Here is a 25,311-nt window from a genome sequence, read left to right as displayed (position 1 = left end):
GGGGAGAGAATCTCATGCCAGCGTAAATACTACAGGGCACCTCTCCCCAAGGGCCCGAGCCGCATCCCGGGTCTAAGTGGCCTTAAGACAGCTTATTTCAATTTGCAACTCCTGGAGGAATGGATACCCCCTTAGAGTCTGCACCCGACTGGGGCTCACGGAAGAAAGGAACGGTGCGAATCCAGTGTCGGTCGTGGCGGTGGGTGCTGGGAGGGGAGGAGGGGGCCCGGCTGCTTCTGGGTGTGCATTTTGTGGGATAGCTGGAGGACCACTGAAGGGCGTAGGAAGCTGGGCTGGGGCCTGCTCTTCTGTGCCTCTGTGGCCTCACGCCTGTGGCTGGGCCCTCCGTGGGAATATATGCCGTGATGCCTCCCTGGCATTACTTCAGAAGGTTATTGTCAGGGGCTCATGAGAAATTTCAGAAGTGCTGAAAAAGACCACACATTGTTCTCTCGTTGCGGCCTTATTATGGGTCTCGCTGAGGGTCACCTGTGCTCTCTTCAGAATGTTGCAAGTTTGGTTTAATAGAGGAAAGCCTCGAAGTATGTGGGCCCCTGTCCAAACTGTCTCAAAACGTTTGAATTCTTAAAAAATCGGTCTTTGGCACAAAGGCATTTTTCTCATGACTTTTCAGGTGCTTCCTGTTTCTGGGTGGGTGGGAAATGCTATCAGAATATCCTGTTTGGAACCAGGAAATGTAAAGGGAATGGGAAACAAAAGTGAACTTAGGACACAAAGTAAACCAGTGGAGCATGCCGTTAAGTCAGCCGTTTAGTTTATGTTTGATACAAGAACAGCATCATTGCTACCATGTGTTGTTTGGTTTCATCAGAACGTGTGGGAAGACGAGAGGTTCAGTGGGACGGTGAGGGGGGAAGCCAGTTGTAAACTGAAGAGAAAGCTCTGTGAAGCCTGGGACTGTCAACCAAGTCCTACTTGGGGGCTCCCAGAAGTTAAGTCAGTGCATGGAGACTATGAGGCACAGAGATGTCTTTCATCGTTTGCCCTTGAGCCCACCGAGGCAAGAAGCCAGAGCTCGGCAGCAGTGGGGTCTGAACAAGTCCTCTTTTTACCGCGACAGAAAAAGCCTCACGAATGTGGAAAATCCAGGGAGCAGCTCTGCTAAATTAACAAAAAGTGGTCCAGGTAAAACACTGATGAACAGGAGCAGGCAGAGCAACATGGGATATTAGACCCGGTTTCAGAATCCCTTGTCCCTGTGGTTGCACCCACAGCTCCTACTTTGGGTGACTTTGAGCCTCGGGACCCTCATCTGTAAAAATGGGGAGATTAATCCCTCCTGAAGAGGTATTTGAGATATATCAGGTGCCTAACATAGTTCGGAGCTCAGGGTGAACCCTCAGTAAGTATGATTTTTCTAATTAAGTGCTGTTACAGTATCCTTAAACCTTCTGAGAAGGTTTCTAGCCGATCCTGCGTTAATGACTAGATAATGAAGGCTGTAGAAAGTCGGATATTACAAAAATGATTTGAAGGCTCTACAAAAAGATTATAATTTCTTAAATATCTTTAAACATCCTGTTGGCACGATTTATTTGCTTGGTGAGGTCTCCTCTCCCCTCCCTCCCCCCCCCTCTTTTTTTTCTTTTTGTTTTTGTAGATGCTCTCAAATTTAATTCATGCCCTGTTTAAACCTTCTCATGTTGGGAATTGTTAGGGTCTGAATTTATCAAATTTTACTGTGCTTTAAAATTGTCCCATTGATACCCAAGATTTCTGTGCCACTTTCCTTCTTTCTTATCTGGGTGTGACTGGCTTTTTATTCCCAGCTGATTTGTATCTCTCAGGATGGTGCTTATTTCTAGAGAAGGAAATAGATCACCCATGCAGATGTGAAGTTTTTATCCCCCCCCCCCCCCCCCCCCCCCCGTCTAATGTTGAATGCTGTGGCTCTACAGGGGATAAAAATCAATCAAGGTCCATTTACAAATGAAAAGGATTTGAGGTTTTGTCTTGTTTGGTTGTGTTTTTGTTTTGTTTTGGAGAGATCCCTAAAAGGCTAAGTTGATCCATTTAAAAATTCAAGAACAAGCCCCATACATTTTTATTAAATAAAGAACTCTACATTTACATAGGATTTTATGGTTCCTAAAGAGCTTTCATAAACATTATCTCATTTAAGTAAATACAGCAAATTTAAAAACAGATGTAGTTCTGTGTTATAGCCAGTCAAGGCGGAGAGGGACCCTGAGGAGGAGAGAGAGAGGGAGGGTGGCCAGAGGGAAACGCCAGGGCCAGAAGAAGAGACCAGCTCTGTGGCAGTGGCTCTTGGGGCTCAGGGAACCCCATCAAGATTTCCGTTTTGTGCCAAGAATGTTACCACGGGCACAAATATAGTCTGTGTTCCAAACATGTTTCCATGCATCGTGTGGAATCCTTGACTGCTCAGACCGCATCGTCTAACATTTCCTTCTGGAGGTCCAAATGTTAGGAATCTCCTCTCCTAGAATTGCAAATCTGTATGATGGGTATCCTGGGTTTTATTCCTCTCACCGAAACTAACAGTTTCAGAGTTACCTACCGGCTGCCAGGTATTGTGTTAGGTAATTAACACTTCTGATCCTCCTGAGTAGTGACATCATTCTGGGGGTAAGTATTCTTATCCCCGTTACACAGATGAGAAAACAGGCTTGGGGAGGATGGTGAAGGTCACAGGCTCATTAAGCAGAGAAATGATTGTTGGCTTTTAAGTTTAGAGAAGGTTTCTTTGCACCACCTGTTCTGTTGGGGTGTTGGTTTTCTTTGTGACTACTGGGGTGCTGTGGCCCATCGCTCAGCAAAATCTCCTGTTATGTCATAATTTTATCCTGAATTTTTAGGACACTACGCTAGAGACTTCTCAAGCTACGTTGCAGTTGTAACTGTAGACGCAAACTATAGACAAGTTCTAGCAGGTGCAGGGGGCAGATGGGGCCCCTCAGCCTGATAACATGTACTGGGAGGCCCATCTGCTCTGCGTCCTAGATCTTTCCTTACTGTAGGCATTTGGCATCACGTCTGATCAGTGGCTTGTCCATGCAGCAGGGGTAGTCATTCCCTGAGTCTGTTAGCTTTGGTCATCATGTGAATTCTATTCTGTTCGGAGCTGGGACTCTCACTGAGATGTGACTGTCCCGTGTTCGGGGTCACTTTTTTTTGGAGGGACGACAGCTAACACGGCGTGCGTTGTTGGTCATTTCGGGCTGCCGTAAGGAAAGTATCACAGACGCGGCAGCTGCAAACAACAGGCACCTATATCTCACTCTTCTGGAGGCTGGGAAGCCCAAGATCAAGGCCCTGGTCGATTTGGCATCTGGTGAGGACGCTCTTCTGTGTCCTCACGTGGTGGAGAGCAGAGAGAGACAAACTCCCTTAGGACTTTCAGGACTCACAAGAGGGCACCACGCCCACTTATGGGGGCTCTACCCTCAGGACCTCACCTAATGCTGGTCACCTGCCGAGGCCCCATCACCTGATACCGTTGCATCGGGGATTAGGGTTTCAAGATATGAATTCTAGGGTGACACGAACACGTCGTCTATGGCACACAGTACGTTGAGTGCAGGTATATGATTTTGTGCCCGTACAGTTGCTCGCTTCTGCTTCTGAAGTTGGCAAGATTGGTAGTGGATTCTGGGTGTGGAAGGAACTATTTCAGGGCTATAAAACATTAAAACCCTTTCAGAATTTTTGCAAAAAGTACAAAACGTGACATTTACCATCGTAACCGTTTCTAAGTGTGCCGTTGGGGTATCGCATACATGCGTTGTCGTGCAAACACCGCTGTCCATCTTGAGAACTTTGTCAGCGTCCCAGACTGAAACTCTGTCCCCACGAGACAACGCTCCATTCGCTCCACCGCACCCCCTCGCCCCCCACCGCCGCCCCTGCAGGCCCTGACAACTGCCATTCTCCTTTCTGTCTCCATGAGTTTCACCACTTCAGACGCCTCATGGAAGTGCAACCATACAGTATTTGTCCTTTTGCGACTGGCTTATTTCACTTAACATGATGTCCTCAGGGGCATCCGTATTGTAGCACGCATTAGAGTTTCCTTCCCTAAGACTTCATATTCCACTGAATGAATGCCACAGTTTGTGTATCCATTCATCCATCGACGGAAAACTTTTTTTTTTTTTTTTTTAAAGGATAAGAATTTTATCACTGCAGATGTGCTCTGTGAAGCATGATGGTGTGGGCATTCAGAAGCCCTGCCCTTTCATCCTGACTCAGCCTAATTTGCTGTGTGCCTTGCAACAGACTCCTTGCCCTCTCTGAGCAATAGTGACTCCATCTGTAAAATAAATGGATAGGATTCGAATTATAGACATGCTCTAAAGATCTCTTCCCCTCTTAAAGCTTCTCTCTATTGTAAGTTTCTGGCTTTCTGTAGTTTGCCTTATAATGCCCACCATTGCTTAATTATTAAATATTTAAACACAAATTTTTTAATGTTTATTTATTTTTGAGAGAGAGAGAGAGAGAGAGAGAGAGAGAGAGAGAGAGATACGAGTGGGGGAGGGGCAGAGAGAGAGGGAGACACAGAATGTGAAGCAGGCTCCAGGCTCTGAGCTGTCAGCGCAGAGTCCGATGCGGGGCTCGAACTCACAAACCGCAAGATCACAGTCCTTACTCATGTCATACATTGATGAGGCTGACCTGAGCTGAAGTCGGGTGCTTGACCGACTGAGCCACCCAGGCGCCCCTAATTGTTAATTATTTTGATAAAATGGTTTCCTTTCTTCTCTAACCTAGCTATTTAGGTTATTTACTTTTTTTTTTTCCACTTAGACTGTCGTCCCTTGCAACTGAGGATAGTTTTGTCTTTTCAGTTTTACATGTTGAGCTGCCCTTCTTACTAGCAGAGATCTGTCTTCCCGAACTCATTGTCCTCTAAATTGCAGCTGAATGATTAGTTACTTGGTATTCACTCAGAAATTGAGCAAAAATTCAGAAACGACCTAAGACCAGAAGGCTATTTTTGTCTCTGTCTCATGGCTAAGTTCAGGAGCTACGGGGAAAATAATTTTAAAATCGACGCATTGCAAAGACTATCTTTGAGAGCCGAACCTTTCTGAAATAGGAAGAGAGATCAGAAGGAATAATATGTTACGCTGCATGTAAATCTCGATCCTTCCATGGGCTGGTTTTATCCCACCAGCAATTGGGGAAGAGGTGCAGGAGGTGACCCCACCCAATTCAATTCTTGATCGAATTAAAATTCATTAGCGTAAGGTCCATGTATTGAGTCGTGGGTTGTGAACACTTGGAAACCACTATTTTTTTCCTCTCTGAATTGCCTTCTGTTTAGACAGGGCTTAGTAAACGCAGCAGCTCACCCAAGGAAAATACTACCGTTTTTAGAACGGAGGAGCCACACAACTTCATGGATCAGCGTGTGCCGCCGGCCAAGAAACTCAAACCCACCCACGGCAACCTGTTCCCACCTCCGCCGTGTGATTTCCGGGTCCCCTCGTTCAGCCACATCTTTGGCTTCTCGGATTCAGTCCCGCTGGATTAAACGGTGTAGGTTTGTTGTTGCATCCGTGGGCTGCTGTCATGCCAAGCCTGATTCCCCTTTGCTGCTTCAAGGTGGTAAATGTTTTGGGCCACGGCGGCAGGGGAGGGTACGGGCTTGTTGTAGCTCTCTGCCCGGCCACATCCTTGGGGCAGGTGGAGATTGTGTGGACTTGGCCAGGAGTCGCCAATGTGGGGCCCACAGCCTGTGTTTGTGCAGGAGAAGTTCTTCGGGGGACACAGGCGTCTGGAGGTCCGACCCCATCCTTCCAGCCTGCACTGTCTGGACTTCTCAGTGGAAGAAGGGATTGTGACCTGGGCGGGGGGTTTCTTGGGGACGCTGGGATGGGGCAGCCTCTTGTTCCACGCCTACCTCCCTTTTCAAAGCTCTGTGGTATACAGGCTTTCCTGCCGTCTCAGGAACTGGATCTGAGCATTCTGTCCCTTTCCTCCTGAGGCCCCAAAGGGAACGGAATTGCCCGAGGTAGAATTAGCCAATCTAGGTTTACAAAACCCAGAAACATCGATCCTGTGGTTCCCTGCCCTGCTCCAATCCCAACCACCACCACCACCACAATCCTTAGGCCTTTGGGGTTAGTGGTGGCCCCGGGCGGGGAGCTCAGGATTCCTGGTGCCCAGAACACAACTCCTTTTGAAACGAGGCTGGGGCTGGTGGTCAGGGAGCCTGACCTATTGGAAGGCAGAGGTCAGGGCTGGCAGAGCAGTGGGGACAAAGGTCCAAAGCATGTAGGTTGGAGAGTTCCGGTGCTTCGTGGCTGGAGGAATGTGCTTGCCCCTCTTATGTCTCCGCCTGGGCCTTGGGGCTGTGCACAGAGCCACATGCCTGCGTGTTCCCTTAGCATACCAGCGCTGGCTCTTGCTCCTAACTGGCACAAGGCTGGTGTTGGGGACAGTGACATGAACCAATTCATCTTGGTGTCGAATCAGCCGTGATAAACAAACGCATGCTGTGATGGGGAGGGGGTATGATTTACAGATACCTCCAGGCTCACCTGGACAGAGAAGCTGTTCTGAGCAGGAGTTCTGGAAGGCTGTGGACAGCTCAGAATATGCAAGTGTCTGATCTGGTCACACCAGCTGATCCTTCCTAGACTTGAACTGCCGTGACTGCCTCTCCTCCCCGCAGACTATGTGTGGTGGGATGGGGTGGGGGTGGAAGCCTTAGGACTGGATCCTGTTCCAAGTTGAAGGGGTGAATCGGAGTTACAGAAGTTTCTGGGAGGTCAGCGCTCTGGGTACTAGTCAGGAGCCCCACGTGGTTTGATCCCTTGTTCTAGAGCATCCCAAGAAGGCAGGTGTAGACCCTTGGGTCTCAGAAAGTCAAAGCCGGTGGGATCGTGCCTGTTTTCTGTGTGTCCCTGGCCCTCAGACCTCTGATAAGGCCACCCCAGCTTGGGGAGCCTGGGGCTGGCCTCTAACGGTACCTCGATGCTGGCTCAGGACTTTTTTTGGGGCCGGGAGTGGGAGCACTGCTAGCTCCCGGAGTGGCCGTGGCTCCCTCAGGCGCCCTGCGTCCTGCTCCTGGCGTAGAGCTGACCAGCACAGTTTGGGGCTGAGACGGAGGAAGACACGTTTTCATCTCTGCTATTTTTGGAGTCCCTGTTACAAAGGAGACCTTGAGACTATTTGCTTTGAAATGTCAAAGATTCCTGCGCAGTCCTTACTCATGTCGTACATTGATGAGGCCGAACCGATGTGCCCTGCTCTGTCCCTTCGTTCAGCTGGTGGGGTCTGAATTTTCTTCGGTTCATTTGCATGAGAGTTACATTTGGCTGTTTAACCCCCGGAGGCAGTGGGGGAGGATACGCTTTTTGCCGGACCTTCCAGATGTAATATAACTGTTTGTTCGGGTTGGGACATTTTGATCCTTCTTGCCATTATGCTATTTGATGTAGGATTTAGTATTAATTTTTATTATTTCTTGCCACCAGACAGTTTGATGCGTGATGTCTTTATGACTTTGCATAAGCCCCACTTCCAGCCCTGGTGTAAGATTTTTGCAGAGAACAGGCGGGGTCCATTGTCCCTGGGTTGCTTGCTGACAGGCCTGTGAGTTCTCCTTGTAATAACAGAACAAGCTGGAGGAACTGATTTAGCCCTCTCAAGGAAGAGGAGTAACTCAATTGACATTCCGTTGTAATTTAGCAGTCGGTTAATGGCCACTTACTGGAAAATGTTACCAGGCTCTGCGGTGAGTGTTGTTAGAAACTGAACTACTCTGTATATTTCCCCAGGGTCCTTTTCCCCTTTCTCCTCTAGTGCACACTCGAGCTGCAGGAAGTGGCTTTTTGTTGCAATCATAGCTTCATTGTTCCTCTGGATTATTTATTTTGTTTCAAAATTAAGTATATTGCCTTTAATGGTAGCAGACATGTGCCAAGAGCCCCGGGGTGACATGGGGATCACTGGGTTATTCCGTTGGGTAGCCCAGGCCTGCAGGTGCCCAGGGGCAGGCAGCCATGAACCTGTATCTGACAGTGTTGGTTTCATGTGTAATTAATCAGAGTCACCTGAGCAGAATGTCTCTCTCTCTCGGTGTCTTTACCCATGTAATTATTTCAGCCGGCTGGTCACTGTATGGGTTTTGAGTAATCACTCACTCCACAGAGCCTTTGATAGGCCACAGAGGTGAACAAATGTGAATCTTGGCTTTGCCATTTACTAGCTGTGTGACCTTGAACAATTCACCTAACCTCTCTGAGCCTCAGGAGTTTTACCTATTTAACCGATGACAGTATGGGCTCCTAGGATAAGAGATCAAGGCAATGGCATGCGTGGACGCAGCTAACAGTGCCTAGAACGTGCGAAAGCATCTTCCTTCCAACTGAAGACTAGAACATCAGCAACAGAATGCCCCCTTTGTTGGGCGGGTCAGAGTGTTGGAACGGCGAGGGAACGGTAGAGGAAAAAGAACTTAACCGCTTGTGTTTATTTTGACCTGGAGAGAGCTTCCCCCTTTATGGAAGGTACAGGGGTCAATGTATAGCGTCACCATACCCCATCAGTGATAGTGTAACCGAGTGCGGGGCAGGTCTGGTGGGGTCCCCTCTTCCTGCAGCCCCAGGCTCCGATGGCTGGTTTCTGGCTGGATGGCAGCAATCATATTGCCTCCAGCTCTAAGGAGGGGTTGTCTTCCAGGGGACTCCACACAGGGGTGGCCACATCATTCCATTTCTGGGTCATGTGTTCAGCTCCTTTTCCTCCCGGGGCGCTCCATCCTGTCTGGAGTAAATGAAATAATCGTCACCCGCCTCCCACTTAATTACCACGGCTGCCGCTCCTCTCGCCCCTACATGCGTGCAGGAAGTCCGCTGGGGCGCTTGGGAGCCTCACGGCCCGATGGCACCAGAGCCTGGAGTTTTGAGGTCTGGTGGATTCCTGAGACTTTCCTTCCACACCCCAGCCTGGAAGGCGTCCCTGGGCCCGGCCCACAGCGGTGCACGGGGAAGTGGCCAGCACGCTCAGCCGCTCCACACACGACCGGTACAGACTGACGAGGCTGTGGTTTGCTTCTTCCCCTCCTCCCCTCTAGAGTATAAGAAGAAGTACGGAGAGGAACACGGCTCCTGCCAGGCCGGGATAGCAGGCTTCTTCACCGAGGTGGGTGTCGGCCGCTGGGCATCTCTGCCCTCCTGCTGGTGGTGTTCATTTCCTGGCTGATGGTGGTCTTGGGAGCTTCTTGAGATGATGCCTCCAGTCGCATCCAGGGAAGCTTATGGAAACCGGCGGGGGCACCTGCTGGCCAGAAGGCACCGGGGGAGGGTGGGTTGGCTCATTTGGAGGATACCTCTAGTTGGACGGTTTCTCTAAGGAGTCCTCTTGACTCGGAGACCCATGGAAGGAATTGATTCACGGGGAGTGCAGGTGGGATGATGCTCAGTCAAGTGTGTGTCTTGTTGCTGGCAGTGAGGAGGAGGTATTAAGCGTCACCTCCTATCATTCCTGTGTCCTAGGTGGAGAGATCGTAGGATTTTGTATGCAACTCAGACAGCCCCTTTCCCAAATTGCAAAGGACCGTGCACTTGAATACTCATGTGCCTGTGTAGTGGTACCATGATCTTTGGCTGCTGGTACATCTTGAGGGACTGTTCTTAAGTGAGTCTTACCTACTTTGAGTGTCCCCTTCGCATCCGCCCCTCGTTTCTCAGGCATCATTTTGATTATGTGCCGTGTGCGAAGTTCCGTGTCAGGTCCTGTAAGTGGCCCAGTCATCCAGGTGGTTGTCCAGGCCCAAACGAAAGAGTACTTTTCATTTAGAATTCATCTGCACTCGTGTTATTTGAACCTCCAAAACATATCCCAAATGTGACCGTTTCAATTCCCCACCATCATCACCCTCTGGAAAAGCCACGGTCGTCACCTGGAGATGAGCTGGTTTGATGCTTATTTATTAAAAAAAATTTTTTTAATCTTTATTTATTTTTGAGAGAGACAGAGTGTGAGCAGGGGAGGAACAGAGAGAGAAGGAGACACAGAAACCAAGCTGTCAGCACAGAGCCTGATGCGGGGCTCGAACTCACAAACCATGAGATTATGCATGACCTGAGCCGAAGTTGGATGCTCAACCGACTGAGCCACCCAGGCACCCCTGATGTTTGTTTATTTTTGAGAGAGAGAGAGAGAGAGAGACAGACAGAGTGTGAACAGGGGAGGGGCAGAGAGAGAGGGAGACACAGAATCAGAAGCAGGCTCCGGGCTCCGAGCTGTCAGCACAGAGCCCAATGTGGGGCTCGAACTCACGAACTGTGAGATCATGACCTGAGCCAAAGTCGGACGCTCAACCGACTGAGCCCCCCAGGTGCCCCTGAGATGCTCTGGTTTGAGCTAGTCTCCCTGCATCTGCTTTTTTTTTTTTTTGTAGTAAAATATACATAACATGAAATTGACCATTTTTTAAAAGTTTATTTTGAGAGAGAAAGAGAGCCTGAGTGGGAGGAGGGGCAGAGAGAGGGGGAGAGAGAGAATCCCAAGCAGGCTCTGTGCTGTCCGTGCACAGCCCAACGTGGACTCAGTCCCACTAAATAAACGGTGAAATCATGACCTGAGCCAAAATCAAGAGTCAGTGTTTAACTGATTGAGCCCCCCGGGCGACCCTATATTGACCATATTGAAGCAAACAATCCAGTGGTATTTACTGCATTCACAGTGTTGTGTAACCATGGCCTCTCTAGCTTGAGAACATTTCCATCACCTCAGCCTGCATCTGTTCTCAACTCCCACCCTATGTTTTCTGCACAGGAGCCCAAGGAATCTTTCAAAATCGAGCCCTGTCAGGGGCACCTGGGTGGTTCATGAAGTCGGTTGAGCGTCCGACTTCGGCTCGGGTCATGATCTCACGGTTTGTGAGTTCGCGCCCCGCGTCGGGCTCTGTGCTGACAGCTCGGAGCCTGGAGCCTGCTTTGGGTTCTGTGTCTCCCCCTCTCTCGGCCCCTAACCCGCTCGCATTCTGTCTCTGTCTCTCTCAAAAATAAATAAACATTAAAAAAATTTAAGGAAAAAAAAAAGATTTATCTCTCGCATTTGTTTTCGCAGACGTTATATGCTGGAAACAAACTCCGTTGTTTTCCTAAACGTGTAGTTGCTTGTTGTCATATTGGTCTGCTGACCAGGTTTTCTCACCCCACTGGCTTGAAATCCTATCCTGCCACATGCCAGACTCATACGCTGCTTCCATCTCTGTTGCACATTTAGATGGGGTAACTTCTGGGGCTGTCGCTCCTCCAGGAAGGTCTAGTAAAGTATGACTCAGCTCAGTAGGCAACAGGGAACCACTGTCAGCCCACGAGCAGGTCACGGACACCATGGATGGCAGTGCTGAGAGAGAAAGGCTGGGTGGGCTGGTGTGGCCAGGACTTTAAAAGTGGGAGGACCTGGAGGGTGGCCGGGGGAGGGGTCTGTGATGGGGTCCAGCCACAAAACAGCAGGGCGGGAATAAGAAGCGAGCGGAGCAATTGGAGAATATCAAGGCCGTATCAGTGGGCTGGATGGCCAGGGGACTGTGGTATAGACGAAGTATGTGTTGAGCCAGGGTTCTGGAGAACAGTAGTGCCCCAGTGGGAAGAAGGCTGTCTAGAGATGAGTCACCGGAGGAGGTAAAGGGATAGGTGTGAGGTGATGGGTGGGACACTCAGAGGTGTTTTTGGAAGATGCTTGGATGCAGAGACCACAATCCCACCCGAGTTGGAAACTCGGATCTGGCCATTGCTACTACCTCTGCAAGGGGGCTGGGTATGCTCAGCCTGGAACTGGGGATGGGGTGGGGGGGAAGGATGCCTCCTTTAGCCAGCGGGGGAGAAAAAGTAGACTCATTACAGAAATGAGGGCTCATCAGAGCCGTTGGTGGAGAACTAAGGGAGAGAAGGAGTTCCCAGGGAGGGGTGTCCTTATGGTCTCACCAGCCAGAAGGTCAGGGAAGGCAGGGCATCGGGGCCAGGCAGAAGGAGGTCTTGGTAGGAGGAGCGGGAAGGGCAGGGCCGGATGGGAACCCAGGTGCCTGTGCCGGCTGCTGGTGACCAGAGGAACGGGAGCACCTCTTGGAACTCGAGGCTCTGCGAGCCATGGAGTCTCAGCAGGTGCCGGCTGGGCAAACAGCAGTGGGGCTGGAGGGCATGTGATGTGGGGTTGTGGGGCCAGGGAGTGGGAGGCTCAGCCCTCTGACCCGGCCACCGTCTCCTGGCTGCCCTGGGCTTTGCCTCCCTAAACACGAGGTCTTTGAACTCACGGCCTCTCTTGTTTCTGGAACTTCAGCTGTCGGAGGCCATGCAGGAAATGTGGTTGAAAGGGTCAGGCAGGACTTGTCCCCTCGCCTGCCCTCCCGCTGACCTCGTCACTTGGGCTTGCTTTTGCTGTGGGCTCGGCTCTTCCTGCACAGGGCTGGCAACTGCTTCTGTGGCCTTCCGGATGTGGCCACGTTGCCCCCGAGGACGCTGGCCCAAGGCGCCTGCTTGGCCTGAAGGTCTGTGACCCAGGGGTTACCAAAGCTGTCTCCGTTAGGGATACCACGTGAGTTTTAGCCTGTTACTGAGGATAAGGGAGAGCTTCCTGGGACCTTTATTGTTGTAGCTCCGAAGGAGAGAGGCAGATCCTTGTGAGTAGCTAGAGGAGACGTGGACCGGCCCGCCCGTGTAGGAGCACTACCGCGGGAGCCTGGAGACATCTGGGTGAAGTCTGGGACACAGAGTTCCCAGAGCCTGAGTGCCCATCTGCCCTGCCCCCACCTCTGCTCAGGCCAACTTACAGCTCACAGAGAAAGGCCTGTGGCTCCTGAGGCACACCCCACGCCCCTGTACCTCTGGAGGTTCTGCTAACGTGTGTACCTAGGGAAAAGGCCCGCACTGTTTACGGAAGGGATTCTACATGTGAGTCAGGCCGGGTGGCCTTTGCCTTGCAGAGAAACTTGCATTTCTGTGTGCCATTTGCATGGGCTGTTTCTGGGTGGTGGGGGGCTAAGCGTTGAGGCCATTTTCCTGGTGCTTGTGAACAGTGCCACGAGGGCGCAGGCCATCCCTGGTGACCGGGAAAACCGAATCCAGGGAGCTTCAGGAGGACAGTATCCTGCCTCTCCCCGTGGGTCTCAGGCTCAGCTTCAGGTTATCTACTTTGAACCAAGGGAGAAGGAGGCATGAACACAAAGAGGAGAGGCAAGATAGATGAGAGCTGTTGGTTGTAAAGGTTTTTGAGGAGATGGGGTGCCTGGGTGGCTCAGTCGGTTAAGCGTCTGACTTTGGCTCAGGTTATGATCTCATGGCTCGTGGGTTTGAGCCCCGTGTCGGGCTCTGTGCTGACAGCTCAGAGCCTGGAGCCTGCTTTGTGCATCCCCCTCTCTCTTCCCCTCCCCTGCTCGTGCCTTCTCTCTCTCTCTCTCTCTCTCTCTCTCTCTCTCTCTTTCTCTTTCTCTCTCAAAAATAAATAAAACGTTAACAAAAAATAAAGGATTTTGAGGAGAGGGATTGCCTTCTTAGACTCTTGGTAACGTTTGTGAGAGGGTGGGTGCAGGGATATATTAGACATATAGTTCTGAGTCTTTAAGCTGGATTTATTTTATTTTATTTTTTAAATATATAGTTTTAAATATTTATTTTGAGAGAGAGAGGGGAAGAGAGAATCCCAAGCAGGCTCTGTGCTGTCAGCGCAGAGCCCGGTGTGGAGCTCGATCCTACGAACTGTGAGATCGTGACCTGGGCCCCTGATTCCAAAATCAAGAGTCGGATGTTTAACTGAGCCACCCAGGGGTTCTGATGCTGGATTGATTTTAAATCATCGGAAAGCAACATGCCTACCACCTGGTGTCCTAAAGAGCCTCACGGGGGTCTCTGGTGATGCTCAAGGCTTTGGCTTAGGAGGGGCTGCAGGTAGAGAAAGCTGTTATATGGTGTGTGCGATTGGCACCAGGGATACTGGTCCTTATGTTCTTCCGTGGCCTGTGTGTTGGGACACCGATTCCAATTTCCTTTCTGAGTTCAAGCCCAAGGAAAAAGGCTCTCACCTCTGATGAACTGATCATTTGTCTAACACTCCTTCTAGAACTAGCACAGTCCCTGCACAGAACAGATGAGTACAGGGGGTGGGACTTAATAAAAGCACCACCACCTGTGTGTTTTCAGTGATGCGTTCTGAGTGTGGAAAGTGATATGCTTTTTTAAAAAAATTTTTTAATGTTTCTTTTTGAGAGAGAGAGCATGAGCAGGGGAGGGGCAGAGAGAGCGGGAGGCACAGAATCGGAAGCAGGCTCCAGGCTCCGAGCTGTCAGCACACAGCGGACGTGGGGCTTGACCCCTCAGACTGAGAGATCATGACCTGAGCCAAAGGCAGACACTCAGCTGACTAAGCCACCCAGGCGCCCACAGTGTTGAGGCCAGCTCTGCAGAGAGGGGTCAACCTGGAAGGACGTTTCTGAAATAGGACAGCAGGTGGGGGACCCTAAGGGCCAAAGGAGGGGTGGCCGTGTTTTGGGAGCAAGAGGCCTTGATGACATTGGAGTGTCTGGTCTCCAGTGTCTGCGTGGCCCTCTCCTTTGGTGTTTTTGTGCAGCTGAGGGGTTTCCGTTAAAGTTGTCTTTGAACCCTTTTGGATAGAACTTTTTTGTCTAAACTATTTTGTACGTTTCCGTGTCACCTTCCCCAGGGAAGGCCATACAAAGGGACTTTGTTGGTCTGTGTCTCTAGCAGAAGCTTCCGTATGTAATCGTAGGTGCTTCATATTGTTGAAGGAAAAATTCATGATTTTGTTAGGAAAATAACTTTTATTGATTCTTAGTGCAGTGTAGCTACTTTGGAAAATGTAATCAAGAGACGGCGTTCCCTGTTGGGGAAGGAAGGAAGGGAGGAAGGGAGGGAGGGAGGGGGGAAGGAAGGGAGGAAGGGAGAGAGGAAGGAAGGGAGGGAGGGGGGAAGGAAGGAAGGAAAGAAGGAAGGAAGGAAAGAAGGAAGGAAGGAAAGAAGGAAGGAAGGAAGGAAGGAAGGAAGGAAGGAAGGAAGGAAGGAAGGAAAGAAGGACGGAAGGAAGGAAGGAAGAAGGAAGGAAGGAAGGAGGAAGGAAGGAAGGAGGAAGGAAGGAAGGAGGAAGGAAGGAAGGAGGAAGGAAAGAAGAAGGAAGGAAGGAAGGAAAGAAGGAAGGAAGGAAGGAAGGAAGGAGGAAGGAAGGAAGGAGGAAGGAAGGAAGGAGGAAGGAAGGAAGGAGGAAGGAAGGAAGGAGGAAGGAAGGAAAGAAGGAAGGAAAGAAGGAAGGAAGGAAGGAAGGAAGGAAGGAAGAAGGAAGGAAGGAAAGAAGGAAGGAAGGAAGGAAGGAGGAAGGAAGAAGGAAGGAAGGAAGAAGGAAGGAAGGAAGGAAGGCAGGAAGGAAGAAGGAAGGAAGGAAGGAGGAAGGAAGAAGGAAGGAAAGAAGGCAGGAAGGAAGAAGGAAGGAAAGAAGGAAGGAAGGAAGAAGGAAGGAAAGAAGGAAGGAAGGAAAGAAGGAAGGAAGGAAGAAGGAAGGAAGGAAGGAAGGCAGGAAGGAAGAAGGAAGGAAGGAAAGAAGGAAGGAAGGAAGAAGGAAGGAAAGAAGGAAGGAAGGAAGAAGGAAGGAAGGAAGGAAGAAGGAAGGAAGGAAAGAAGGAAGGAAGGAAGGAAGGCCGGCCTCAGCCAGGTCATCCAGTGGACACAAGGCTGTAGTGGGCACCACCCTGCCTACAGTGGCCACACTGTGTGCTCCATTTGGAACACAGTGGGCGTTTGGGGAGGGGACTTCCTTGTCAGTGTCCAGTCATTGTTCTGGAATTTTGAAAAACAAAATAAATTTTAGGGATGAGAGAGGGACATAAAGAGAGAGATGGGGCGCCTGGGGGGCTCACTTGGTTAAGCGTCTGGCTTCAACTCAGGTGATGATCTCATAGTTCATTGAGTGTAAGCCCCACGTCGGGCTCTGTACTGACAGGGGTGGGGCCGGCTTCAGATCCTCTCTCTCTCTGCCCCTTCCCTACTTGCGTGCTCTCTCTCTCTCTCTCAAAATAAATAAATAAACTTAAAAAAGTGCCAGAAGGGAGGGATTCCTGTAATCCTTATCACCCAGTGGAAAAAACCATAAACGTTTGGGACTTATGCTGCTCGTCTTTGTTTTGTCTGTCTCGCTCCTGTGTGCATCTTTTTTCCTTTTATAAAACATGATCATTGACTGTATATTGTGTGGCCTGTCCTTATCAACTTAGCACTTTGTGATTCTGTCTCAGTGCTATCAGATCTGCAGTGTTTTTATTGCTGCAGGATTCTGTTGAATTGGATGTGCCACGATTTAGAATCCCCGCTGTTCGACATTTAGGTCATGTCCAACTTTCTTTAGCACAGTGATGATGCCTGTTCTTGTGGGTAAAACCATGCTTTGTCCACGCTGACCCCCTTAGGTGGGTACATCACTTGGGAGCACTTGGAATGCTCATCAGCGTTGCTCATTGGGTGGTTTTGTAGCACAAACCTGCTCTCGGCCCCGTCGAGGGTGCAGGGCCATTTGCCCCCACTCCAAACGCTGGAGACGGCTGTGTCTCTGTGTTTCTGGGTCTGTTTTTTTTTTTTTTTTTTAAGTTTATTTTGAGAGAGAATGAGAGATAGAGCATGAGCAGGGGAGGGACAGAGAGAGAGAGAGAGAGAGAGAGAGAGAGAGAGAGAGAGAGAATCCCAAGCAGGCTCCACACTGTCAGCACAGTGCCCGACGCAGGGCTTGAACTCACAAACCGTGAGATCGCGACCTGAGCTGAAACCAAGAGTCAGACGCTTAACCGCCGAGGTGCCCCCTGGGTCTGTTTTTAATAGCAGTGCTGTCTCCTGCTGTCTCGAGTCCCTGTCCTTCCCTTAACCTCTCTGCCCTCGTACTTCTGTCGTGAGTTCGCAGCGGGTCACAGCAGCCACAAATGCGAGCTTCAGAGCCCTTCCTGGGAAGAGCGTCCTGAGCGAGGACGTGGGGATCTCCACGGTGTGCACAGAGATGCTTCTGGTCACTTGTTTTCTCCTCGCTCTGCGTGGGGGAGGTGGGGTCGGAGGCCAGGATGCTGAGGGGGGTGCTGTCTTTTCATGAGCTCTGTTTCCTGGAATTCTGTGATTTATAAGGATGTGCACTGATGCCATTTCCTCGTTTGATCCAGGTGTAAAGGTGAGGGGATGTGCGTGAGCTCACCCGTGGGTGGGCTAGGGACCTGGTACGTGAGTCACTCTGTCGTCACCTCGCTGCGTTCTCCCCGTCTGTATCCCTGCCGACCCTGGGTGTTTGGTGGATCCCGTCATGGCAGGGGACCCGCTGAAGTCATTTTTACTGCTCAGCGAAAGAAAGTCTGGGGTGCGCGGCGTCTTTCGTGGGGTTCTTTGATGTGGCTGTGGTTCTCCCTGCTCTCACCTGCACACCCTCTTCCGCTTCCTTCCGCGTTCACCTCTGGGTCTCTCTTCGGCAGGAGCTGGTGGTGATGGGTGCCCCGGGGTCATTTTATTGGGCCGGCACGGTCAAGGTGCTGAACCTTACGGACAACACCTATTTCAAGCTGAATGACGAAGCGATCATGAACAGGCGGTACACGTACCTGGGTGAGTAGCTCAGGGACGTGGACAGGTGAGAAGGGGAAACGGGAGCGATTCTCGCCAAGCTCACACACTGTTGCTTTACGGGGGGAAAGAAGGGTTTATTGGCTTTTGCGGGTATTGTTCCAATTCGGTCCACTTTCCCTCCGGGCGCCTCGCGTGGAGCCTCACGCCCAGCAGGGAGAGAACAAAGGAGGGCTCTGGATTAAAACCGTGATCCTGTTGCAGAGCTGGAGGCAGACGTTTTGTTTTCTTGTTTGAGCCGTTCCTCAAGTTCAGATACAACATGAGTGCAATAGAATCCTGGTTTTCCACGGCGTTTCTTTGGGTGCAGCCTCCGCCTCCCGGTCTCAACAGCAGTTGCGAATAGAAATGATAAGAAGCAGTAATTAACATGATGGATGGCAGGGTAATGCCGAAGGTGAACCACAGGCTCAGAAGATTTCTCTTCTGTTCTCAGCTCTTTTAACCTTCTAGAAAGAAGATAGGTACAACCAAGAGATAGGCTGTCTTTGTGGGCGTGAAGATTTTATGTGGCTCTTTTCCTTAGTTCATGTCCTGAATGCTATCATTCTGGATATTATTTTCTCTTTTTTTAAAAAAAAATATTTATTTAGAGAGAGTGCAAGCAGGGGAGGGGCATAGAGAGAGAGAGAATCCCAAGCAGGCTCTATGCTGTCAGCACAGAGCCTGACACGGAGCTCAGTCTCATGAAGCAAGAGATCATGACCTGAGATGAAATCAAGAGCTGGATGCTTAACTGACTGAGCCATCCAGGTATTCCTGGATACTATTTCTTTGAATTCCTGAGACAACCATACGAGGCAACTATTATTACCCACGTTTTGTAGGCAGAGAAACCGAGGTACAGAAAAGTACGCAACTTGCTAAGATCACGTGACTTGTAAAGAGTGGAGTGGGGGGCTTAAACCTGTGGTTTCAGAGCCCAGAGTCCCAATGCAGAGCTGCCTCCTGGGCTGTGGAGACAGCACTGACCACTGGTATGGACCCCTCACTCGGCTGGGAGCACCTTGGAGGTAGGGAGTTGGTCTGACGTTTCCAGGACTTGATAGAGTGCTTGGTACACAGCAGGGAGTCCCAGCGTATGTTTGGTAGATTGGAGAGTGGAGAGAAGGCAGCAGAGAGCTTGGTTTGGGTTTGGCTTTAGGGTCTGGGATAGGTCCTTTGAACTTGAGGGCCCATGGCTTCTCCCTGTGTACCAGAGACCCTTGTTGCTGAAAGGCTTTCAAGGGTCACTTGAGGCTTTGCGATCACACGTAATACTCTTAGGTAATGTGGTCAGGCCACATGGTCAATAAGGATTGGTCACAATAGGGTGTCATCACAAAATCCAAACAGCCTGTGATCACAGCATTAGGGTGTAAATGTGAGGACAAGGTTTGGGAATATATGCTAGCTAGAGAGTTTTCAGCCTGCTTGTGAAGCAGGAGACATTTAGACTAAGCTCAGACAAATTTTGCCTTTGTTTCTAGGCTCCTCTTGCGTCCAAACTCTTCCCTCATCCATCCACCCACCCACCCACTGTCAGCTTCTTTCTGCCTTCTCTTAGGAGGGAGGGTGGCATAGTGGTTACCGGCAAGGGCTTTGGAGATGCACAGATTGGATTTGAATCTTGCCATGTTATCTTGGGCATGTTACTGAACCACATTTAGTCTCAGTGACTACCTCTGTAAAAGGGAAGAAACGATCATACCTTCCTCATAGAACTGTGTCATTAAAAGATGCTGGCGTCCAAAGACATGTTCACAGCAGCTTTATTTGGAGTAAAGCGGGAACAACTGGAAACAGCCCAGGTGCCCAGCAGCGGGAGAATAAAGGTGTTATGACCTATTCATACGGTGGACCATTGCTCGACAATAAAAAGAAACGACTCTTACACTCAGAATGGATGAATGTCACAGGTGTGATGTTAAGTGAGCTTCTAGAACACGTAAACCTAATATATAGTGATGGGAATCCAAATAGTGTCTGCCTGAGGGAGGGCATTGACTTGAGAGGGTAGGAGGGAACCTTCTGGTTAGAGTTCTATGCTTCTGTTCACTCCGGGTGGTGGTCACATGGCTGTGTACATCGGGCCACTTTCAATGAGTTCTCCACTTCAGGTGTATGTGCTTCACTGTATGAAACTTCTATCTCAAAAAGAAAAAAACAGGGGTGCCTGGGTGGCTCTGTTGGTTAAGCATCCGACTCTTGGTTTCAGCTAAGATCATGATCTCACAGTTCATGAGCTCGAGCCCCACGTCGGGCTCTGCACTGGCAGTGTGGAGCCTACTTGGGATTTCTTTCTCCCTCTCTCTCTGCCCCTTCCTGGCTTGTGCTTTCTCTCTCTCTCTCAAAAATACATACAAACATTTTTAACGTTTATTTATTTTTGGGACAGAGAGAGACAGAGCATGAACGGGGGAGGGGCAGAGAGAGAGGGAGACACAGAATTGGAAACAGGCTCCAGGCTCCGAGCCATCAGCCCAGAGCCTGACGCGGGGCTCGAACTCCCGGACCGCGAGACCGTGACCTGGCCGAAGTCGGACGCTCAACCGACTGCGCCACCCAGGCGCCCCGAAAAATACATACAAACATTTTTAAAAGAAAGAGAAAAGCAGGTATAAAGTATTTAGCACAGTACCTGCTTTAAAGAGGACCCTCAGAAAACACTCTTTCCTGCCCCTGATGTCTTGGGGAACATGACTTTTTGTGAGATGAGCCATTTCAATGTGAGAAGACTGACGGCTGTTTGTTCCCTGGTGGCTTATGTTCCAAAAATAGCTGGGTCGTAACTGTCCAGATTTAAGGGATGCTTGAGACCCTTTTTTCTCTGGTGGCTCTTTTTCTCCCCTGCCCTGTCTCATCCTCTCCTTGGTTAATGTCCGCCCTTCGCAGGCTACGCAGTGACTGCCGGCTCCTTTTCTCGCCCGTCCACCACCGACGTGGTGGGAGGTGCCCCCCAGGACGAAGGCGTCGGGAAGGTGAGGAGAAAAGTCTGCGCGAGAGCGTGGGGCCAGACCTGAGGGGGAAGCATGCTGCCCCCGTCGTAGAGGTTTGTCACTTACTCGGTCCGAATGCCCTGCTGGATGGCTGGCAGGTAAAGGGTGACATCGTGAGTCTCCTGTCGGCCTCCTTCCAACCGCTTTCGCGAGTGTGCCTTGAAAGCTGAATCAGAGAGTGACCGCTGCTCCCAGACCTCGCCCTTCCCGGCCCCTTCTCATCTCGGCTGCGTTCTGCAGCTGACTACGTGTGTGTGAGACTGTCGAGACCAACCGTTGGCACCGTGGCATCCTCCAAGTGAATGGCGTCCAGCGCCCTCCGGCTTCAAACTGTCCACTCTGCCAAGCTCTTTCCAGTCTTGACTTTGACTTAATAGAGCCGAGTCTAGTCCTGGGTATCTTTGGGACTTTACTTATCTTGGGGCCTAGGGTCGTGTATTTATTTCCCCAGTGGTTTTTTTGTTTTGTTTTGTTTTTAATGTTTATTTTTGAGAGAGAGAGAAGGAGTGCAAGTGAACGGGGGAGGGGCAGAGAGAGAGGGAGACACAGAATCCGAAGCAGGCTGCAGGCTCCGAGCTGTCAGCACAGAGCCCAGTGCAGGGCTCGAACCCACGAACCACGAGATAGTGACCTGAACTGAAGTCAACACTTAACCGACAGCCACCGAGGCGGCCTGTTTCCCTAGTGTTCTAGAGCCAAGACCAGTTCAGCCCAAAGGCTGGACCGGGAATATATGGGTCACTTTTCCTAAAGGATTTGCCCAGAGTATAGGGAAGACCTAGACTGGATCTAGGGCTGTCTGAGTCGCTTTGGGAAGCATGGCCTCAGGGGGGCTGAGAATACGAACAACCATGCTTGCTGATTCTTTAGCTCTAGGGTATGGGAAATCTACATCCAGTAGGTCTATATGAGTCTGGAACCTGCGTTTTTAACAAACTACACTGGGTTCTCTGATAGAAAAGTCTGAACAAAGGAATGATCTTTGGACCTGAGCCCATGGGGTGGACCTAGAATAGAGTCTGGCCATATGTCCGGGGCTCAGAGAAGTGGGGTCTGGGTTCTAGAGAGGCCCAGATGGGCCAGAACCACTGGTAATTGGAGCCTTGAGCCAGCAGGTCAGTGTGGTCAGCTGACTGGGCTTCACTGATGCATGAGGGTCATTTCCCTGCATGCTCCTGGGCAGGAGTTAGGAGCCTCAGCCCTCATTTCTGGAAGTGTCCCTCCCTCCCTACTAACAGTGATGCCGGGGAGAAAGGATCTTTGAAAATGAAACCAGATAAAATGTTAGGGCACTGAGCAGGGGGAGTCATGCAAGAAGGAAGCAGATCCTTTAAGATCACATGATTCTTCTACATGGTAGAGTGAAGAAGCACCAAGAACTGTCCCCACGCTGCTAATGTCCTTCAGGAAAGAAGCTGTGTGCGTGTGACCAGGCATGTCTGTAACGTTGGCAAAAATACTTACCTCCTGGTTCGCAGCCATGCGGATGCCTCAGTGCATCCTTTTCTCCCCAGTTACAAGGACTTTTATCTAATCGCATTGTTTTCCTTTCAGGCTTGTGATAGCCTTAAGACAGTCAAGTCTTAGGACGAGAACCGTATTTGTAACTGATAGAGCCAGACAGAGAGAATCTTGTATTCTGTTCACAAAAAAAGAACCTGAAAATGCTTCTTTCAGTCGGATCATGTGAGAGTTGCTGGGGAAATTGGGCGTAGTTGATAAAGTTGCTGACTGTCCCATTCCCAGAGACACTAGAACAGACCTCTGGTCTGCAGGATTTTGGTGGTTGATCATTTCTGGGGTCAAGGGCACAAGCACATTCTCACTAAGGCGGTGGCTGCTTACGCCACAGGAGGGTCCCTGACCCTAGTTCTCAAGGGACACTGCTCCCGTAAGATGCACCTTGAGAAAGAACTTCCATAGTCCTGTCACTCGGGAAGTTCCATATCAGTGATCCTCTTTGTGGTAGAGATGCATGGTGTTAATGTGCACACTAAAGGTTCTCAAAGTCCTGCAGCAGAGGCATTGATTTAATGTTTAATTCCTTTTTTATAAGAAAAAAATTTTTTAATGTCTATTTATTTTTGAGAAACAGACAGACCATGGGTGAGGAGGGGCAGAGAGAGGGAGACACAGAATCCGAAGCAGGCTCCAGGCTCTGAGCTGTCAGCACAGAGCCTGATGTGGGGCTCGAACCCAACTGAGCCACCCAGGTGCCCCTAATGTTTAATTCCTATTTACCCGAGCAGATCTCCCAGCTCTGGTGTTCTATGGGATCACTTTGGAAAACTGCTTTGTCTAAAATTCTCCCTTCCACCCCTCTGTCTTTCAATGCTGTACCTGTGACAGCTCTAACTCCTAGGAAGGGAAGAAATATTTCAAGGAAGAAAATCACTTTATGTAAGAGGTGAATTGTTGACTAGTAATTTGCAAGGTCCTCGGGACTTACTGTGCATGGCTTCCATAAACGATGTGGTCCAGGAGCAGAGGACGTGAATTCTGCCCAGGATTGAAGGACACTCTTTTCGCAGAGTTGGTAAAACGCAAGGCCCACTGGCTTCCTCATTATCAGCCAACTGAAGCTTGTGATGCCTTGTGCCTGGTTGGCCATTTAAGTAGGACTCTCAGGAGGGTGCTGATAAGTACCTTTGGTCATCGCTTCCGTCTTAACCAACTTTTTTTTTCATTCCTTAGGTTTATATTTTTAGAGCTGATCAAAGATCGAACACCTTGATTAAGATTTTTCAGGCATCAGGTAAAAAGGTGAGGCTCTTGGTACTAGTGTCGTCTTTTTGCTTGTGAGATGTCATCATGTGGGGAATCAGTTCACTTTCTAGAAAAGTGGTGGAAGACCCTATCCACGCCCTAAGTCAGTATGGTGGCTCCACGTGCAATTGCCTTTATGACCTCGGCACTGTGTGTAACCTGCAGATTGTGGAATTAGTGCTTGTTGCAGGAGACAGGTAGCAAGGTGAGTTTGTACACGACCAAGTTACGTCACAGAGTTTTAAAAGGGTTTTCATAGTCTAGACAGGCATCAGAACTACTGCTCGCTCTGTCTCTGCCTTTTTCTACCTCTCTGCCCCTTCATCTGCCTGTCTCTTCTATGCCTACACGCTCCACACCCCAGAGAGCTCAGACACAGTTGACTCTGAAGTGGCATGTGGAGCTGAACACATCTGTCACCCAGTTTTCAGGATCCACCTGTGCCTCTGCACCTGCTGCCTCCGACCCCACTCCCAACCACCGCCTGCTGCCTGTGCCCAGGGCAGGCCCAGTTAATGCCGGTCATCCTGGCGTCATTAGCAGCCTATAACTGTGCCCCCCTCCTTCTCAAAAACCTCCCAGTGCCGATGACAACTTACCTGGTCACCCATCTGTGACTGGTCACGGTCAGGTTTGTGGCCACAGATTTCAGAGTGGGCGGTGGGAGAGGTAAACATTTGAGAAGCCCCTTGTGCACACATCCCGAGGACTTTATGACATGGGGTCCCAGGACAGACTGGCCTTCGTGTCTGCTTGGATGTCCTGATGATGTGTTGGGGCTCCCTGGGAGGGGACTGAAGGGCTCCATGGCCGTGTCACCTGTCATTTTCGTGAGGGCTCTTCTTGCCCTCACTTTCACCCTTCCCTTTCTGCCTCTCACTCTCCTTCCCACTTCTCTGGTTTCTACCTTGATCCCCACCGTCCACTTCCTGATTTTGAAAAAGGCCATTACTCTCTTTATATGTCCTATTCTGCTTTTTTGCCCGAAGAAACCAGGAATTCTAGTCTGACTTCTCCGTTATTTCAGAGGGAAAGGACATGACCGCAGGCTTTCAAGGGATGTCTGTAGCTCTTTACCCCTGTGTCCAGAGTCACACACATGGGGGAGGGTTCCGACTCAGTCCACCACTGGTCCACTTCTGCTTTTGTTCGTCCAGAATTCGGTCAGGCAACCCTATCTCTTGACCTCATCGTAAGAAAAAAAAATACCCCCAAATTCCGGTTTTTATTGGTTGACATCCTTCGTATAGTGCTCCTAAGAAATCACCAATATGTGCTCAATCCAGGTGTTAATTTAGACACATGTCTGCACATTTCCAGACTGCTGGGAGAGCTCTGATCAAGGAACACCTACCCCAAAGCATACCACTGCCATATAGGAGTTTTACTGAGTTAACGGGGTATCTGAAGTGTTTGTATGTCAAAACTTAGGAAAAGTCACATACGGGGATTTCTGATTAAACATTGACGAAGATGCCAAGTTAAATAGCCCATTGGAATGAGACTAACCGTTCCCCTGGGGCTCAACCAGGGCGAACAGCCAGGTCCTCCGGGCCTTTCCAGCTTGTTTGTTTGTTTGTTTGTTTTGCTGAAGTCCAGATAGAGTGATTGGCAAAGCCACGGAATTGGAGCCGGCCGCTTGGTCTCTGCCTGACTCTGAGTTCTCCCCACACCCTTCTCCTTGGGGAATGGCTGGTCGCAGGGTGGGGTGGGTTGAGCACAAGTGGGCCTCGGCGTGTGACTGGGGAAGGGCCCCTGTCCCAGGGTTCACTGCAGGAAGTAGACCGGGGTGCCTTCCACTGCTCACACTCCCTGGGGCGGCTGCAGCACACCCCAACACTGAAAGAGAATGCTTGTTCCCATCAGCAGAGCTGGAGCCCTTTTATTTGAAAACATTTATTTTAAAAGAATGGCTTTTTTTTTTTTTTTTCCTTTCCAACAGAGGTTGCAAACCGGCAGCCTTTGGAAAG

The 25,311-nt window shown here is 50.1% G+C and overlaps 1 protein-coding gene across 4 annotated transcripts in view; it reads left to right on the top strand.

Moving 5' to 3' along the window:
- ITGA9 (integrin subunit alpha 9) overlaps positions 1-25,311 on the top strand; it is a 362,074-nt gene that overhangs the window by 33,320 nt on the left and 303,443 nt on the right. For all 4 annotated transcript variants that reach the window (XM_023260749.2, XM_023260752.2, XM_023260750.2 and 1 more), the window contains exons 5-8: positions 9,071-9,138; positions 17,450-17,579; positions 20,472-20,557; positions 23,270-23,338. In XM_023260749.2, the coding sequence (XP_023116517.2) occupies positions 9,071-9,138; positions 17,450-17,579; positions 20,472-20,557; positions 23,270-23,338 (353 nt within the window). The remainder of the gene's footprint in view (positions 1-9,070; positions 9,139-17,449; positions 17,580-20,471; positions 20,558-23,269; positions 23,339-25,311) is intronic.

The sequence above is a fragment of the Felis catus genome, chromosome C2 (assembly GCF_018350175.1).
Source record: "Felis catus isolate Fca126 chromosome C2, F.catus_Fca126_mat1.0, whole genome shotgun sequence".
NCBI classification, from domain to species: Eukaryota; Metazoa; Chordata; class Mammalia; order Carnivora; family Felidae; genus Felis; species Felis catus.
This window is presented reverse-complemented; position numbering and strand designations above follow the sequence as displayed.